The sequence below is a fragment of the Lathyrus oleraceus genome, chromosome 5 (genome assembly GCF_024323335.1).
Source record: "Lathyrus oleraceus cultivar Zhongwan6 chromosome 5, CAAS_Psat_ZW6_1.0, whole genome shotgun sequence".
In the NCBI taxonomy this organism is placed as follows: Eukaryota; Viridiplantae; Streptophyta; class Magnoliopsida; order Fabales; family Fabaceae; genus Lathyrus; species Lathyrus oleraceus.
Genome location: NC_066583.1, coordinates 646,785,354 through 646,804,147, shown reverse-complemented (window position 1 = coordinate 646,804,147; position 18,794 = coordinate 646,785,354). Strand labels below are relative to the sequence as shown.

At 34.0% G+C, this 18,794-nt stretch overlaps 1 protein-coding gene across 1 annotated transcript; it reads right to left on the bottom strand.

The window, feature by feature from the left end:
- Positions 1 to 277: 277 nt before the first annotated feature.
- LOC127083676 (aspartic proteinase CDR1) lies at positions 278 to 1,660 on the bottom strand. The gene has a single exon (XM_051024010.1). It carries the CDS (start codon positions 1,654 to 1,656, stop codon positions 325 to 327), a length of 1,332 nt encoding a protein of 443 aa, XP_050879967.1. The 5' UTR covers positions 1,657 to 1,660; the 3' UTR covers positions 278 to 324.
- Between the last annotated feature and the right edge of the window lie 17,134 nt (positions 1,661 to 18,794).

Here is an 18,794-nt window from a genome sequence, read left to right as displayed (position 1 = left end):
CAATGTTATTCAAATCAATTTCACACGCTAAATTTAAATACTTCACCTTTTGTGAATGATTCAAACCTTGTGATTTGTGAGGTTGTAAAAGAAGAATATTAATTAATAACTTTTTTTACCACTTCATAGGTCTCAAATATAATTGATACTTATTTTACAATTTAAATTTTTAGAATTGATATAATTACAAAGATTTATTAGTAATATTCAAATTCAAAATAAACTCCTTAAAATAAAACATTTGGAAATTGTCTTTAAAGATATATGAAACAACATATAAATTTTATTATCAATTTATCAAATAAGTCTGGTAACTTTTATCATTCAATACTTAGTACAATCAGTAGGTTTGAAGGAGATAATATTTTTTTTAAGATCATAACCAACTAAATAGTTCAACAGGGCCTTGCTTCCTAAAATAGCTAATCCATCATTATTTGGGCGAAAACCCAAACATTTAACCCTTTCATATAATTGATGAAAGACACCATTAGAATCTAACTTAACATCCGCACCATTAAAATGTGCCGTAAGTATAGGAAATTTTGGTTGGTGGGATGTCATATTATAACAAAGGCTATATGAACCACTATCATCTTTAAATCGCTTTAATTTAACCACTTTTTTAACGGCAGACTCCAATCTATGGTAGAAATGATGTGGAAAAATAGTTACAGGCGTGCCAGAGTCAACAAGGATGGTATCCGTGGAAGCATTTATTCCTTTATTTTTAAATCCTCTAAACTTTATTCTTTTATTTCCCACACTAAATGCTTTCAAATTTAAATAGTAATAATCTTTTTGATAGTTCCCTATCATATTGATCATAGGACTTGAAAGAACATTATCCCCAGACACAATGGCTGCATCTCCAAAGTTTAGTTTACTAGATAAATTGAGCTCATTGTCATTTAAACAATATGAGAATTTACCATCAATTAGAGAATCTAATTGCTTTATAAATGACGTAGGTCCCTTTCCAAATCCAACTACACCAGAACTTTGACCATTATACTCCCAAGATAGGGTATTGGTATATCCACATCCTATAACAATTTTAGGAAATGACACAATAGAACCTGATGTGAAATTCAATGTAAGAGTTTCCACACTAAGATCTCCTTGGGTCTTTGTTCCACGACCATAATCAACCGTATATTTACAAGCATCTCTATCATAAGAACAAGAAGTAGCTTCCACAGATTTGCACGTTCTAGAAGAGCATAAAATATTTTGGTAACTTGAAGATTTTGAAGGATTGAAAATAGGAGAGGTTTGATTGTAACATATATTACAAGGCTTACATTGAACCCACATTAAGTTACTACCTGTATCAAAAAAACCGTAGACATTAAATGGTGGGGTACCAACAGAATAATTCATGAGATATTCACCATCAGAATCTGCGGTCAAAGATGACTTAAATTTGTTTCCAGTAGTAGAAAACTCTTTATTCATATAATTGGCACGATTGATAGAACGGTGTACAGCATTTAAAATCAATTGGAATTTTGTTTGTGAAGGATCGTAGAGTGGTGATTTATAAGAATCACGGTGAATGAGTTCAACACTAAAATCATTATTTATAGCATGAGAAATAACGGTTAAGTAAATAATACAAAAGAAAAGAAGGATAAAAGACGAAAAGTATGACATTGTTCTATAAATTTGATTGAGACTATAACCTAAAATATATTCTTCACTGCTTTTTATAAGGTGAGAATGCATATAGGTGAAAAGAAAAGAACAAGGGAAACTAGATTTTAAAAATTGTGAATAGCTGTTTATTCATTGGCTTATTAATTTTTAGTAAGAAATAATATTCTCCCTTTTCTGTTATTAACAAATTTAATTTTTTTAAATTTATTGAACAATTGATGTATATGGTTTATATATAATCCAAATACATTATTTATTTATTAAAATTTAAAAACAAAATTTACTAAATTATAATAGAGAATTGAGGAAATATATATTTATTATTGTGCATAATTTAAAAATTTGATTTGACTTTATTAAAAAGATCAGACTTTATTCAATATGAAATATTTGATTTATACTATGTTAGAATATATATATATATATATATATATATATATATATATATATATATATATATATATATATATATATATATATATATATAAAGTTTCTCTAACAAAATAAAAATAATAATAAATCAGTGATTAAGATGGAAAGAGAATATACTATTCAATGTTTTTCATAAGTTTCGCTGCACTCATTTCTTTATAATATATTAATTATATAAAGATGGAAAGAAAATATATAATTTTAATGCCCTTTATTTTTATTTATAAAAATGTATATATAGACAAAGTATATATATATATATATATATATATATATATATATATATATAAGAAATTATAATGATAAGTTGAACATTATTTAAGACATTAAAAAGATATTTTTTTTTGTAGATATATGTGTATAAAATACACTTAAAAAATAAACAATTAATATTTTAAAAGAATATTATATATATTAGTGTTCAGACGGACACTCTCATGTCTGTCTTCCCTTTTTTTTTAATACTCACAACAGAGAAAAATAAATGTATGTTTTTTTTACGAAATTTCTATTGTAGTCGCATTAAAAATAATATTAATACACTTTGAAAATGGTAAACAAAGATATTCAAAATTAAGTACTTTTGATATTGTGTAATCAATAACATTCTTTAAGATGAAGTATTTATTTGAAGTATTTTCTTTTTTTCCTGCCATTGTTTTCCATGGTAATGAAAAAATGAAAGACTCTTAAATTAATTTTTTTTTTAAAAGATAGTAAAATTAATAGTAAGTAGTCTAATATAGTTTCACCCATAAAAGATTAATATAAATAATATAAAATACATTATAAAAAGTAATAATTAAACAAAAAAATGCATATGCTACCATCATGGTAGAGTACGGATTTCGCAGGGGTAGAGGCTTTCTTTTCAGATTTTTTTTTTTAAATATCCAGAATTTTCAAAAAAAATTCAAAATTAACCATTTTTTCAAAATAATTACACAAATGGCCATTTTTGGCCAAAATTAACACCTAGGCGCCACCCTAGTTGGCGCCTACCCTTAATGGGTAGGGCAAGTCGCCACTAGGAGTGGCGCCTACACCCATTCCATTTTTTTTTTATATGTTTTTGTTTTTTTTTTTTAAATTTTTAAATTTATATTTTTTATTAATTATATTAATTTATATTAACACATATATATAAATAAAATTATTTACAAGGTATATATATATATATATATTAATTTATATATATATATTAATTTATATATATATATATTAATTTAATTTATAAGTAATTAATATTATTTGTAAGTTTTTGGAAAAAAATTAATTTATATACGTGTAAATAAATATTTATACACATGTAAATTAATATATATATATATATATATATATATATATATATATATATATATATATATATATATATATATATATATATATATATATAAAGATATGATAGACAATATCTTTAAAGATAAAGATAAAGATATAAAGATAATAAACAGAAAATATTTTTATTTAAATAATAGACAAGACAAATATTACAAAGATATGATTAATCACATATGATGCGGTCCCTGGTACGATCCGCACGGGGGAGGTCTAATTACTCGCCTAGACGGTTCACGTGGTGGTGGTGCTTCCCTATTACCACCCCTTGCCCTAACGCGTCCCCTTGCCGTTTGCCGTTGTGGTTGGGTCGAAGTCCCTTCAGTGCTGTAGGAAAGACGGGTCCCCTCTGCCCCCTCAAAGCTTTGTCTCGGTGGGACAAACTGACTACTGCTGGGTGCGCCCTCGAATTGTGGTCTTTGGTAGTTTAGGGTTGAATCGGGTTGGCCAAAGTACAATGTTTGTTGTGGTGTATAGTAGTCCTGTTGGTAGTCCTCTTGTATACCCGTGTCGGGGCTAGGTGGAGGACTGGAAGAGCTCGGGACATTGTCATGATGGAAGTGTTGGGATTGGTGGAAGTGGGGGGATTGATATTGTGGTAGGTGTTGGGACTGTTGATGGTGGTGGGAATGTTGAGTTTGTTGTTGGTAGTCTTCATGGTGTTGGGGTTGAGTTTGTGGTATGTATTGTTGATTTGGTTGGGGGGTGGACATGTGTTGTGGTGGTTGTTGTTGGTAATATGGTGGTGGTGGTTGTTGTTGGTAATAAGGTGGTGGTGGTTGTTGTTGGTAAAATGGTGGTGGTGGTTGTTGTTGGTAATAAGGTGGTGGTTGTTGTTGTTGGGAATACTGTGGTGGTTGTTGTTGTTGGAAATATGGCTGTTGCATCCGGGGATCGTCCAAATAGAACGGGTCAGACACAATCATTTCTGGATTTGTATTTGCTCTATACCAATCCACATATTCCCTTGTCGGCTTCATTTCGTTGGGCGCCACCGGAAATTGTAGAACATAGTGGGCACGGTCTTTCCACATTTTACGAAACTCCTTAGCAAATTCCTTCCAATTTTGGGCATACCACTGGTGGCTGACTTTTTTTAGATGCCAAGGTTCCATAGACATTGGGGGGGCTGGGATTTCTTGATGCATTCCGAATTGAAGCTTGACACGGTCACTTTGGTGCATCTCCACAGTGGTGAACCGCATTATGGCCGTTTTTGCTGTCCAAACAGCTGCATCTTCGGGGTTGGGTTGATGTTCCAATCCCAAATATGGCCTCCAAATAAACTGCAAAGAAAAAAGTAAATATGTTATTTATCGAGAATGCATGATATTAATAAATCAGTTAGAAGCTGAGTGATTTAGTGGTAATACATCTTGTGCTTGGAGACGATCCAAGAGTTGACGATAAAATATAATTTTATTTTTGGGGGTAAGACTGTAATCCAGTCCGGTTGTAATGAACCTAAACAAAAAAAGATAAATAATATTATTTACAAATATTTATACAATAAATATACAAAATGAAATAGCATCATAAATTTACCTAGTTGCGTAGGGGAAGGAGTAGACATTAGGATTTTCTGGGGCTAGCCTCGGCAATCTCCACCACCCCCATGTTTGGAGCAAAAAAGCACATCCAGAAAATGTACAGTGCTCATTTTGTGCGTTTTTACACAAAGAGCTATATAGGAATGCTAATACTGCAGAACCCCAACTATATGTGCTTATTCTATCAATGTCCCCGAGCAAACTCAGGTACATAAAGTTTATGCTATTTCCCGTCCCTTCGGGAAATAGCAAGTTCCCAAACAATAGCATAATGTAAACCCGGGTTTTTATGACTTTTTCTTGTTCGGAGGATTCCTCAGTCAAAGTTATGGAGTCGTGGTACAATTGTAGGCTAGATAATTTAATACCCTGACCCCTTGCTTTGGCAGACCCCTCACCCTCGACCAGATCTACCCCCAACATTTGAACACATATTTGGTTAGGCTGTTGAACATTTCCGGTGACAGGCTTACCATCTATTCTAAGACCCAAAAGCATGTACACGTCCTCTAATGTGACGGTACATTCACCAGTTGGTAGGTGAAAAGTGTGTGTCTCAGGTCTCCAACGTTCACACAGAGCCAAAATGAATTTGACATCAATTGTGGCATTTACGACATGCATAACATGACCGAAACCCGCACGCTGTATGTAAGGTACGCACCATGGGTCTGGATAAGGCATTGGGTGTGAACGTTGACGAAATTTCTTGGGATCCTTTAAAAACAAACAATATAAACAATCATTAGATTGGACTTTTAAAAAACTAATTACAAACATACGAAAGAGGCAATGTTCAAGAAAAACTTACGAATGAGGCAATGTTTGCCCTAGTTGTGTTCTTGGCCCATGGTAAGAAGAGACATGACTGCAATGTAGAACGAAGTGGGGTGGATGAGAAGTTTCGTCGGAGTTCTGTGAATAAAAGTGTTAGTGGTTGATGAAAACTTGCAAGAATGACCCTCTATTTATACTCGTTTTCAAGTAGACTGAATATGCAAAAATGTGACAAGTGTAAGGCATGCGTGGTAGTGTTGGCATGCATTGGTGCAGACTAGGTGGGAGTTGTCTTGTCTTGGGGAAGACTTGGTGGAATCTGATGATGCAAAAATGTGACAAGTGTAAGGCATGCGTGGGAATCTTGCAGAATAGGTGCAGGCTAGGTGGTAGTGTTGGCATGCATTGGTGCAGACTAGGTGGGAGTTGTCTTGTCTTGGGGAAGACTTGGTGGAATCTGATAATGCAAAACTTGGACACGTGGAAGGCATGCGTGGGAATCTTGCAGAATAGGTGCAGGCTAGGTGGTAGTGTTGGCATGCATTGGTGCAAACTAGGTGGGAGTTGTCTTGTCTTGGGGAAGACTTGGTGGAATCTGATGATGCAAAACTTGGACACGTGTAAGGCATGCGTGGGAATCTTGCAGAATAGGTACAGGCTAGGTGGTAGTGTTGGCATGCATTGGTGCAGACTAGGTGGGAGTTGTCTTGTCTTGGGGAAGACTTGGTGGAATCTGATGATGCAAAGGTGTGACACGTGGAAGGCATGCGTGGGAATCTTGCAGAATATGTGCAGGCTAGGTGGTAGTGTTGGCATGCATTGGTGCAGACTAGGTGGGAGTTGTCTTGTCTTGGGGAAGACTTGGTGGAATCTGATGATGCAAAACTTGGACACGTGGAAGGCATGCGTGGGAATCTTGCAGAATAGGTGCAGGCTAGGTGGTAGTGTTGGCATGCATTGGTGCAGACTAGGTGGGAGTTGTCTTGTCTTGGGGAAGACTTGGTGGAATCTGATGATGCAAAACTTGGACACGTGTAAGGCATGCGTGAGAATCTTGCAGAATAGGTGCAGGCTAGGTGGTAGTGTTGGCATGCATTGGTGCAGACTAGGTGGGAGTTGTCTTGTCTTGGGGAAGACTTGGTGGAATCTGATGATGCAAAGGTGTGACACGTGGAAGGCATGCGTGGGAATCTTGCAGAATAGGTGCAGGCTAGGTGGTAGTGTTGGCATGCATTGGTGCAGACTAGGTGGGAGTTGTCTTGTCTTGGGGAAGACTTGGTGGAATCTGATGATGCAAAACTTGGACACGTGGAAGGCATGCGTGGGAATCTTGCAGAATAGGTGCAGGCTAGGTGGTAGTGTTGGCATGCATTGGTGCAGACTAGGTGGGAGTTGTCTTGTCTTGGGGAAGACTTGGTGGAATCTGATGATGCAAAACTTGGACACGTGGAAGGCATGCGTGGGAATCTTGCAGAATAGGTGCAGGCTAGGTGGTAGTGTTGGCATGCATTGGTGCAAACTAGGTGGGAGTTGTCTTGTCTTGGGGAAGACTTGGTGGAATCTGATGATGCAAAACTTGGACACGTGTAAGGCATGCGTGGGAATCTTGCAGAATAGGTGCAGGCTAGGTGGTAGTGTTGGCATGCATTGGTGCAGACTAGGTGGGAGTTGTCTTGTCTTGGGGAAGACTTGGCTGAATCTGATGATGCAAAGGTGTGACACGTGGAAGGCATGCGTGGGAATCTTGCAGAATAGGTGCAGGCTAGGTGGTAGTGTTGGCATGCATTGGTGCAGACTAGGTGGGAGTTGTCTTGTCTTGGGGAAGACTTGGTGGAATTAGAGTGTAGGCGCCACTCCTAGTGGCGACTTGCCCTACCCTTTAAGGGTAGGCGCCAACTAGGGTGGCGCCTATGTACAAAATTAGGGCAAAAATTGCCCAATTTTGTAATTTTTTTGAAAAAATGTTTATTTTTGAAATTTTTTTAAAAAACCTGGATATTTAAAAAAAAAATTCTTCTTTTCATGTTTATACACGATTTATACCTTCTTAAATTAATTATAAACTTTCCTGCATTAAAACTACACCAAACAAAATTAACAAAAGGAGAAAGGCATCAAATACAAAGATCATAAGAGGAAGACTATGGTCATAAAATATAAAACCTGATTATTAAGAAGGATCAAAAAGATGAAGTGAATTAAGAATTAAAAAGAAAATTTATTCGAATAAATGATTCACGCATGACTTTATCTTCATGTTTTACCAAATTTATGTAAAAAAAATTAAGAATCCAACTGAAGAAAAGAAAAAAGATTAGCCATACAAAAAAGAAAAATGAAGAAGAGTAGAGAAAGAAAATGAAATAAAGAGACGTTGGTTACTTGATTTTGAGTTTTGAATTTTGATAATAGTAAGAGACAAAGAATTGATTGTTACTATGTGTTCTGTTAAACAATTACTATCTCAGTTCTTTTTTAATTGTCATTTTTTGATTTTTTACACCTAGCAAAAAAATCTAATCATTATTCTTACTTTTTCAACAATATTTCTCCTTTTATCCATAATACCCTTAATTATTTATTAAATTCGTTTTACTTTTTCTCTCCTTATAATAATTACTTAAGGACAATTTTGACAAAATGCAATTAATACTACCTTGAATTTTGTAAATAATATTTAAAAAGAAACAAAAAAATTTCAAAAAAGACACATAAAAAGGAATGGAGGGAGTAACTTTTTCAAATGTAATTACAATATTTACAAATTGTATGATTGAAATAAAAATAGATCAGTTTAAAAATTAAAGATTTATAATTTTTGTTGATGTTCCTATGATGCAATATAAACCAAAAGAAAGAGAACTTACAGTTTTAATATAATATCTTTAGTGATAATTAATATAAAAAAAATTATAGTGAAAGAAAAATATTTAAGAATTAACTAAAAGGGAGAGAGAAAAAAAAATTAATTTGTAAGTAAAAGAAAGTGAGAATTATTTTAAATTATTTCAATATTTAAAATAAAAGTCAAATTTATTTCAATATTCGACGTTTAAGATTAAAGTGTAAAATTCTTTTACAGTGTCAATGTATTTTAATTAAATTCTTTTTTATTTGAAATTCTTAACAAATATCTGCATGACCTATAATATAATCCTAAAACCATATTTTCCATGTTTATATATTTAATATATTATAAAGAAATGAGTATGCATATTTTCCATGTTTATATATTTAATATATTATAGATGCAACGATAAGAACAACGATACCTAAGCATGGAAAAACGTTGAATAGTCACTTAATCACTGATTTATTATTATTTTTATAAAAAAAGTTTAACTATTGTGCCTATTTTAAAATTTTGATTTGATTTTATTCAACAAAAATTTTTGGTTTGACTTTATTCAAACGAAAAGATTTGATTAATATATACTATCTATTAAATGCAAAACTTTTAAAATAGAAATATTTAATTGTTGACATTTCGAACAAATTCTTCATAGAGAGTAATATTCATTTAAATGCAAAATAAATTGCAATATCTTTCTTCTGCCCGTGTTTTAGTAAATATCATGATATGATTTGATCCATATCAATATCTGAAAAACATTACAACGTTAAGATATCCCTTTTTGTTTTTCTTTTTCTAAACAACGAACCCTTGTAATTTCAATTTTGATAAATTTTGATATATGATTTTTAAAACATTGGGTCTAGTAGTCCAGTGGTTGAAATATCACCTCCTAAAATTGAATAAATGAAATGTCACGAGTTCAAATCTGCACTCTTCCATCTAACGTCGTAACAATATTACCATTCAGATGTTGTGACGTGTTATTCACGTAGCTACACAACTGATGCTTTTTTATTTGCGTGAATAGCACGTCAGCGGATGTCAACATATATTAACCACAAATCTTTCAGATTTCACCTCACGTTTTCAGTCTTCTTCCTCCATTTCCTTCCACCTTCTTCCACTTTTAGTTTCACTTCTTTCACCTTCTAAAAAGTTTCTAGAGTCGTAATTCTATCTTTTGGATATCGGTTTATACGACTACTCGTCAACCAATAATATTCGGGAAAAATAATGCCAACTACGATTATTCGTGTGACATCAGTAATCCCAATGGGCCTCCACTGAGTGGGGGATCTCAAGTCAGCTTATTAAGGATTAACTCCATGTAAGCTAAACATGACTATATCACTCTCTTATCATAAGAGCTCTCAATTCCGGGTATATGAATTATCTCACCACATAGAGATCACCAAGTACCAGACGGAACAAACAATAACAAACAACACTGAATATAATATATACAAAAAAAACAAAGACGGACTTAACCCATTAGGGACTACTCCCCAGCAGAGTCGCCACTTTTCTGTAGCGGTAAAAAATTTGAGATTAAGTTATTGGTTAACTTAGGTCGCAAAGCAAGAGTCGCAACTACTGACATCTTTAGAAACAAAGTATCTATAATTGGGAGGATGATAACATTTTGTATTCTCTTCTATCAGTAGGATAACCCACAAAGACACATCTAAGTGCATGTGAATTCAACTTAGTTCAGTGTTGCTCATGGACATGAACAAAATCTACACAATCATATACACGATATTCGAATCTGGCAACATAAAAATAGAAGGAAAAAGTGAAATCATAAACTTAAGAGGACTAACACTACATATAATACAAGATGGCACACGATTAATTAGTGGTCAAAAGTGCTTCACCCTAATATGATTTTCGAAGAGACATTTGGAAGAAAAGAGCTCGAGCGACTTTAAGTAAGAGCCTATTTTTTCTTTCTATGACACCATTTTTTTGCGGAGTATGACACATGTGATTTCATGGATGATGTCATGTTTAGTGGTAAAGTTGTAAGAATTATGATTGACAAATTCTTTACCATTGTTAGAGCATATTCTTTTAATACATTTCCCAAATTATGTTTGTATCATACTCTAAAATTGAATAAACAATTGTGGTACCTTGGATTTATTATTTATCAATAAAATCAAAATTCCTCGAGAACAATCACCAATAAAAGAAACAAGCATCTCACACCACAAATGTTAGAAAGACAGGTTGGTCCACTAACATTATAATGAATAAGATCAAATAGTTTCACCATTTTTAGTAAGGCTCGAAGGAAAAATAGTTTGGTTGTGTTTAGAAAATTGACAAATATCACATTTAAAAGACTAAACTTGTTGTTTTTAAAATAGGGAGGGAAACATGCACTTCATTAATGAGAAAGGAAGACAACCAAGACACTTGTGTTGAAGTCATATTTAAGAGGAAGAAGATGACTCTGATTGAGATTGAATTACATTAAACAACACCTTCTAATAAGTTCGTGCATCACTGTGATAATATAACCCTTCATATCCCATAACAACTCCAATCATCTTCTTGTTGCAAGATCCTGAAAAGTACAATGAGAATCAAAGAATATAACAACACAATTACTATATTATATAAGCTTACAAATAAATATATGATTGTTCGATAGAACAGAAACATGAAACACATCTTTCAATTTAAATAATTGAAGATCGATGTATCCATTGCCATCAACTCAAGTTTGAGAACCATTTGTAATAATAATACACGGAATTCCAAAAAGAGAAATATTCTTTAAGAAAACTGTTGAAAATCAAATGTCATATGATAAGTGACACTAAAATCAAGTATCCAAGCATTCTTGAAGCTAGTAAGCAACATTAAAGATGGAAATCAAAATAAATATATTTTCAATCATATTGCTTGATACTTGCAAAAGTGTCTTCTCAAAAGAACAAGAAGAAGAAAATTCAAAGAGACAAACAAGTTTCATTCCAAAATTTTCCTTTTTTTCTTGTAAAACAAGAAGAGAAAGAAATTTAAAAATTGGATGAACAATACCAAGCTTGAAAGTCCGTCACCGGAATGAAAATTACTTTCGTGTAAAACAATACCCACAAGCGAAAAGTGATCACGGATGGACAATATTGTTGTGTGAATAATGATCACAGGTGAATAGTTTTGACACATAAACAATCCTCGCAAATGAGCAATACCTACACGTGAACAATGAACATAAATGAAAAGTATTGAGATATGAATGGTTATCACATATAAATAGTACCTACGCGTGAATAATGTCAGATAACTGAATAATACCTCAATAACGAATAGTTATTACTAATGCACACTTCCTTAAAATTTTAAAAAGTCCTCTATTAAGACAAAAAAATAAACTACAGTGACAATTGCTAAGATTTTATTAGAAGTAAAACCTACAAAATCAATAATTCATGATACCATGTAAACAAATATCTAATATATTTCAAAAGTATAAACTAATACAATTAAATAATATAAACATTAATAACACACGTGTTCTTGCTAATAATATCATTTGGTTAATCCCCCTTAAGCGGGTAAGATGGGATCACAATAGTTAAGAGATTATGGTGTTTTAGGCGTTTTTAGGGGAGACAATGAGGGGAAGCCATTCTTAGGCTGTCAATGTCTTTTATTTTTTTTCTTTGCATTGTTTGGTCTCAAGGACCTATTAATATTGCAAGTCTTTCCCTCATGGATATTGAAGATGTGTGGTTTTAATGGGCTTTAGTAACCATTAATAATTTGTAACAAATTCAATCATTAATCATTTGTAACAGATTAGGCCATTGATTATTCTAGGGATATCATAACGACTCCAACTTGGATTGTCCTTTCAGGGTCCGATAAATTGAGTCTGGGATGTGCACGAAACTCGCTGCACAACCTCATAAGAATCTCGGGATGTACATAAGCCCGCAGAGCACGAGGCATGTAAGGGTAAAGTGTTTTGAATTTATTCCAGATCATGTAAAATTTCCATAATCTTATTTTAATAGAGTAAAACTCCTTTTAAGTTCGTGGTCTTGAGGATAGATCAATTCCTGACGTATATTGGGAATATTTACGATTTTGATGAAGGAGCCGGAAAACCCTAGTGGATTCGCGATGTAGAATAATCAGAGTGCCCATGTGGGATCTCAACCCATTTGAAGTCATAGAATCCAATGGGTTCTAGACATATAGAAGTCGAAGAGCCCAGGTGGGAACTCGACTTGTTGGTGTCGTAGAACCCAATTGGTTCTAGACATAGAGAACTCGTAGAGCCTTTGTGGGATCTCGACCTTTTGGCGTCGTAGAACCCAATATGCTCTAGACATAGAGAAGTCGGAGAGTCCTAGAAGATCTTGACATGTTGGTGTCGTAGAACCCTGTAAGTTCTAGACATAGAGAAGTCAGAGATCCCTAGTGGGATCTAGACCTATTAGCATCGTATAACTCGGTAGGCTCTACACATAAAGAAGGTCAATAACCCTAGTGGACATAAAGAAAACCTAGAGCCCTAGTGGGTTCTCGACCTGTTGGTGTCGTAGAACCTGGTAGGTTATAGACATAGAGAATTCAGAAAGTCCTAGTGGGATATCGACCTGTTGGCGTTGTAGAACCCGATAGGTTCTATAAATAGATAAGATAGAGAGTCTTAGTGGGATCTCGACCTGTTGGCATTGTAGAACCTAGTAGGTTTTAGACATAGAGAAGTCGGAGAGTCCAATGGGATCTCGACTTGTTTGCATCGTAGAACCTGGTAGGTTCTAGACATAGAGAATTCGGTGAGCCTGAGTGGGACCTATACATGTTGGGATCGTAGAACCCGTTAGGTTCTATACATAGAGAAGTCAGAGAGCCCTAGTGGGATCTCAACCTGTTGGCATCGTAAAACCCGATAGGTTCCATACATAGATATGTCGGAGAGCTCCGGTAGGATCTCGACCTGTTGGATCGTAGAACCTGGTAGGTTTTATACATAGAGAAGTTGGAGATACCCAATGGGATCTCGACCTATTTGCATCGTAGAACCCATTAGATTCTAGACATAGAGAATTCGGAGAGCCCCAAGTGGATCTCGAACGGTTGGCGTCGTATAACCCAATAGGTTCTAGACATAGAGAAGTCAGAGAGCCCTGGTGGGATCTCGACATATCGGCGTCATAGAACCCAAGAGATTTTAGACATAGAGATGTCGGATGGGCATAGTGGGATCTTGACTTGTTGGCGTCGTAGATCCTGGTAGATTATAGACATAGAGAAGTCAGAGTGCCCCCAATGGGATCTCGACCTGTTGGCATCATAGAACATGGTAGGTTCTAGACATAGAGAAGTCGGAGAGTCCTAATGGAATCTCGACCTGTTGGCGTTGTAGAGCCCGATAGGTTCTAGAAATAGAGACGTTAGAGAGCCCGAGTGGGATCTTGACCTATTGCAGTTTCGTTTTAACTATGCCAATGTTTGACCTTGTTATTAGGATCGTAATAGTCTATGTGGGTTTTCACTATCAGTAGTAACCAAATCCTTAGACATACATAGGTTGGAAAATATCAAGTAAATCTTGTTTCATTCTTTTGAGGACCCCGATGTGTAGGGATCCGATCCCTGGAGAATCTTTGGTGTGATTAAAGTCATAGTTCGTTCTCATTGGGGTCACTAGTCATCCTTTAAGGATGCTTTTTGTAATGTTTTTGATCGGGGTCCTTTTAACTAGATTAGAGATTTCACGTAAAATAACCTACATGCTAGAGGTTTAAATTAACTTGGACTTTTTGTTTGGTTAGAAGTTTTAATTAACATAACCTGGTTAGAGGTTTCTATTTACTTGACCAATTTGTCAGAGGTTCTTATTTACTCGAACTTTTGATTCGGTCAGAGATTTTAATTATCATAACCCGGTCAGAGGTTTCTATTTACTTGACCGATTTGCCAGAGGTTCTTATTTACTTAGACTTTTGATTCGGGCATAAGTTTTAATTAACATAACTCGGTCAGAGATTTCTATTTACTTGACCGATTTGCCAGAGGTTCTTATTTATTTGGACTTTTGATTCGGCTAGAGATTTTAATTAACATAACTCGATCAGAGATTTCTGTTTACTTGACCGATTTGCCAAAGATATATTAATTGGGCTTTCTTTTAAGGTTAGAGGTATGGTGACTTGACCAGGCCAGAGGTATATTAACTTAGTCGATTCCCCATGGAGGTCTTCGTCGTTCTTGACTCTTGCTTTTGTTGGAGAATAAGTCTCGATCCGGGCTTCGTATCTTTAATTCATTCTCTATGACTTCTTATTTGTTATTTGGTGTGACATTTTGGTTCCTTTTGACAATAGTGTGTGATGTCCTCTTTCGAACTCTTCGGTAGGACATAGGTTCTTCCGAAAATCATTTGGAATAATTTTGCAAGTTAGAAAAAAAAAAGATCCTTAATTACAAACACGGAGACATTGACTTGCATTTTTCAACAATAAATTAAAACATAAATTTATATCTGATCCGTCGTGTGATTTTGTTGGTGATCTCACAAAGCTAATATTAGGATCCGGCCTGTTGAATCGAGAACCGTTTCTTAGTTTTTGTTCCTAGAACAATTTGTGTTCCCGGTCTAGCACCATTACAAAGTAGAGAAGCTCACAAGGCAACAAGAAATCAACATTACCTAACAATGGTACCAACAACCAGCCTTCATTTAGATCAATAACATAACACATAACAGATAGTAGATGACAGTTATCAACAATCATTCGCTGCAGGGATTACAACTCGCATGGAACATTACAGCTGATTCCAAGGAAGTATAGTGAGCTAAGTTATTGGGAATTTAAAGGAAATGTCATAGTTACTTAAAATGCCTCATGTCAGTTTGTTGACCTTTGCATTATTGACCGAGCACACAAATTTACCATGCAGACACATGATATCTCAAATTTAATCAAGAGAATGTCAACAATATCAAGTGCAGAAATCGATATTTAGCATTGCGTTAAAACACATGTACTGCTGCATGTGACTAGGTTTGACGATACTCTAGCATATCACATTGGTAATGATTGTAGTTATTGTAGGTAACTTGCATATAGTTCATGACCATGGAAATACACAGTATCAAACAAATATGTGTAAGTATCTAACCACAGGATATGGATACTAACAAGATGATTAAAATTCACATATATGACCGAGCACAAATAATGAAATTTCCAACATTGTACATGATCATATCACACAACAATCACAAATTCCTAAGGTGCAAGATTCATTACTAAACTCTGTCGGTTCTAAAGATTCATTACCACCAACACAATACATTAATTGATTCTTAAAAAAAATTGTTCTCTTTATGTCTTATTTGGGTGGTCCCACTGATTAGCTACACAACTCTCAATCACCATGTTAGATGTTGACATGAAAAATTATCCACCAACCATCAACTAACACCTAACCTTTCGTTCAGCTTCTCCAGCTTCCCTTCCATTCATCGTTCCATCAACTAACACCTTCCCCTATAAATACCTCCCCTCACTTCACCCACCTCATACATCCTTTCCCATTCAACCCATCTATCTCTCTCTTTCTACCACCATTCCATCATGAAATCGGTTTTCCAGAAAGTTCCGAGTTATGTGATGCTCTTCTCACAATGTTGAACCTCACTCAAGATGGAAAACACCAAAAGAAAAGTGCTCCCTCTCCCTAAGTTTGAATGAGGTTGAGCATCGTGAGGAACAACATCACATAAATCAGAACTTTTTTAGAAAACCGATTTTATCGTATGGTAATAGAGAAAGAGAAATAGATTGATTGAATGAGTAAGTATCTCGACTTGAGGAGAGTATGAAGTAATGTAGAATTGGTTTTCCAAAAGGGTTTATATGCGACACCTTCCACAAATCCAAATGCTTCTCTTCATTTTTCACTATACCTCAAAACAAGTGTTAATAGTTATGCCGAGCAAGAAAAATCAACTATTCCATATATGAAAAAAGAAAAAAAATTCAGAAGACTATCAAGTATTAGAGATATATTCTTTACGGCTGTTTTTCAAATCGTACTATGTATTCACATTGTGTTCTGAAACACTATTGATGTGTTAGATGCTAGTTTTTTTTTTTTACATTTTGGTATGATAATTTGGATATTCTAAAATTACTTTTGGACCAAAATTCTCAACACTAAAATATATATCTATTTTTTATATTTTAATTGAATTTTTATTACCCTAAAAATAATATTAAACATTCATCTAAACATTTTTTTCTTAAAATATATAAGATTTCTTAAAAATATGTGTGCTATATACACTTGCTATTTGACATGTATGAGAACAATTCAAATATCACTAATTTTGTCAATTTCGAATCTAAGCACATCTTTTAACCATGCACAGAAGATTTTGGTATCCTAGTAAAGTTGTTTTTAAAACCCACGTAGTAGAGTTTGGTATCCTATATACACTTGCTATTTGACATGTATTGATTTTTTAATGTATATTTTGTCGAAAGAAAATCCATAATTAGGAGTAGAAAACCACGGAACCCGTAAAGCACTTAAATCTCAAATATAATCAAATAATTTGTATAATCAAAATTCACTCTAACACTAGTTAGAGGCATAAATCAACATCATCAAAATCTATAATCAATCTTGAAATACAACAAGAATCAAGAGAAACAATCAACCAAAATAACTACAAAAAACTATCCCTCAGAAGATGACTCGTCAGGCAGACGTAGAATGATCAAAATCCGATCTCCGTCATTCAAAATGTACCTTGTTGAACATTGTCATAAAAAATAGGACGATCTGACGGTTGGATTGTGAAAAAACTCCGATCTCGTGGGAGTGATCTGTGTTGAATTGGGGCTGCGGGAATTTCACTCTTCTCAATTTTTTTTTTTGTAATTTTTTACCTTATAAATTATTGATTTAATTCTCTTTATTTTATAATAACAAAGACATACACATATGGACCACTAACCCACACATTTGGACCATTCCAAATAAGAGGGACAGTCTAACATATCCCAAATTCAATTCTCAATTATCAAGCAATGACCATATAAAGTAACCCTTCACATTGAAATCATCTTCCCAACATTAAGTTCATGTTATCTCAATATCAAGATGCAATTATTCTACGGTTACATGAACTCAAACACTTATAAAATGTGTAATTTTCACGTATATGTTTGACAAATATTCCCTATGATTTCTAATCCTCTTTTCATCCTTTAATGCCTTTTTTAAGGTCATAAAGGGTCTAGTTAAATATATAAAATTTCAATATATAAAATTTCGTTCATGCAGAAATTAAATTAAATTCTATGCCATACTTATATTAATTTTGACATAAAATAGTAGTTATAGTCATCCTTGTTGGAATAAGATTTGTTCTTATCTCTTAAATTTTAATGATGACAAAGTATTTAAAGAATACATGGAAATACTAACATATGTTCAAGTGTGAAGGATCACAAGTTTGGTATTCAACTCTGAATAGATCCTCTAAAAAGCATACGTGGGGAAGAAAAGTATCTCAGATTCTGGAAGATCAGAATTTGATGACTCTGAAGGATCAGACTCTTAACGAGATGGTTTTTTCTCTAAAGGTTCAGACTCTGATCATAATGTTCTAGCCTCTAGTGACAACTCATACTCTGAAGGTTAAAGGTGTCTATGATTCGTACTCTTTACCAAAAGCATACCAGTCTTGTCAAAGCTCCAGATTTCTGGAGAGAGTCAACTAGTGTTTTGTTTTGCAAGGCTCGAGGAATGGTTATGTGACCTCTTAAGTCTGTTCTACCTTTTCGTAGATACCTAGTACTCTGAAAGATGATGTGAACAATGCCTTTATTCAGTGGGCAATGTTTCTAACTAGATACATCATCCAACATCTCTCTTGGCATGCTTTTTCATGAAGTTATCTCTTTTGCTCGATCCTCCAATGACTCTTTCTCTGCCTCTACAAAAGGAAGCTGAAGATTTGAAGGAAGATTACAACAATACAATATCAGAACATCTTGAGCATAACTATGAGCTATCATTTATAAATGTTATTGTATAAGATCTTAATATTTCTTATCTTTGTATATCTTAGAAATAAGAGTTAAGAACCTTTGTGGTTGTTGTACAACTACTATACTTCTGATTGTGTATCAAAG

Coding starts and splice junctions, on each gene's coding strand:
- LOC127083676 (XM_051024010.1), bottom strand. CDS start 1,656: ATGTCATACTTTTCGTCTTTTATCCTTCTTTTCTTTTGTATTATTTAC.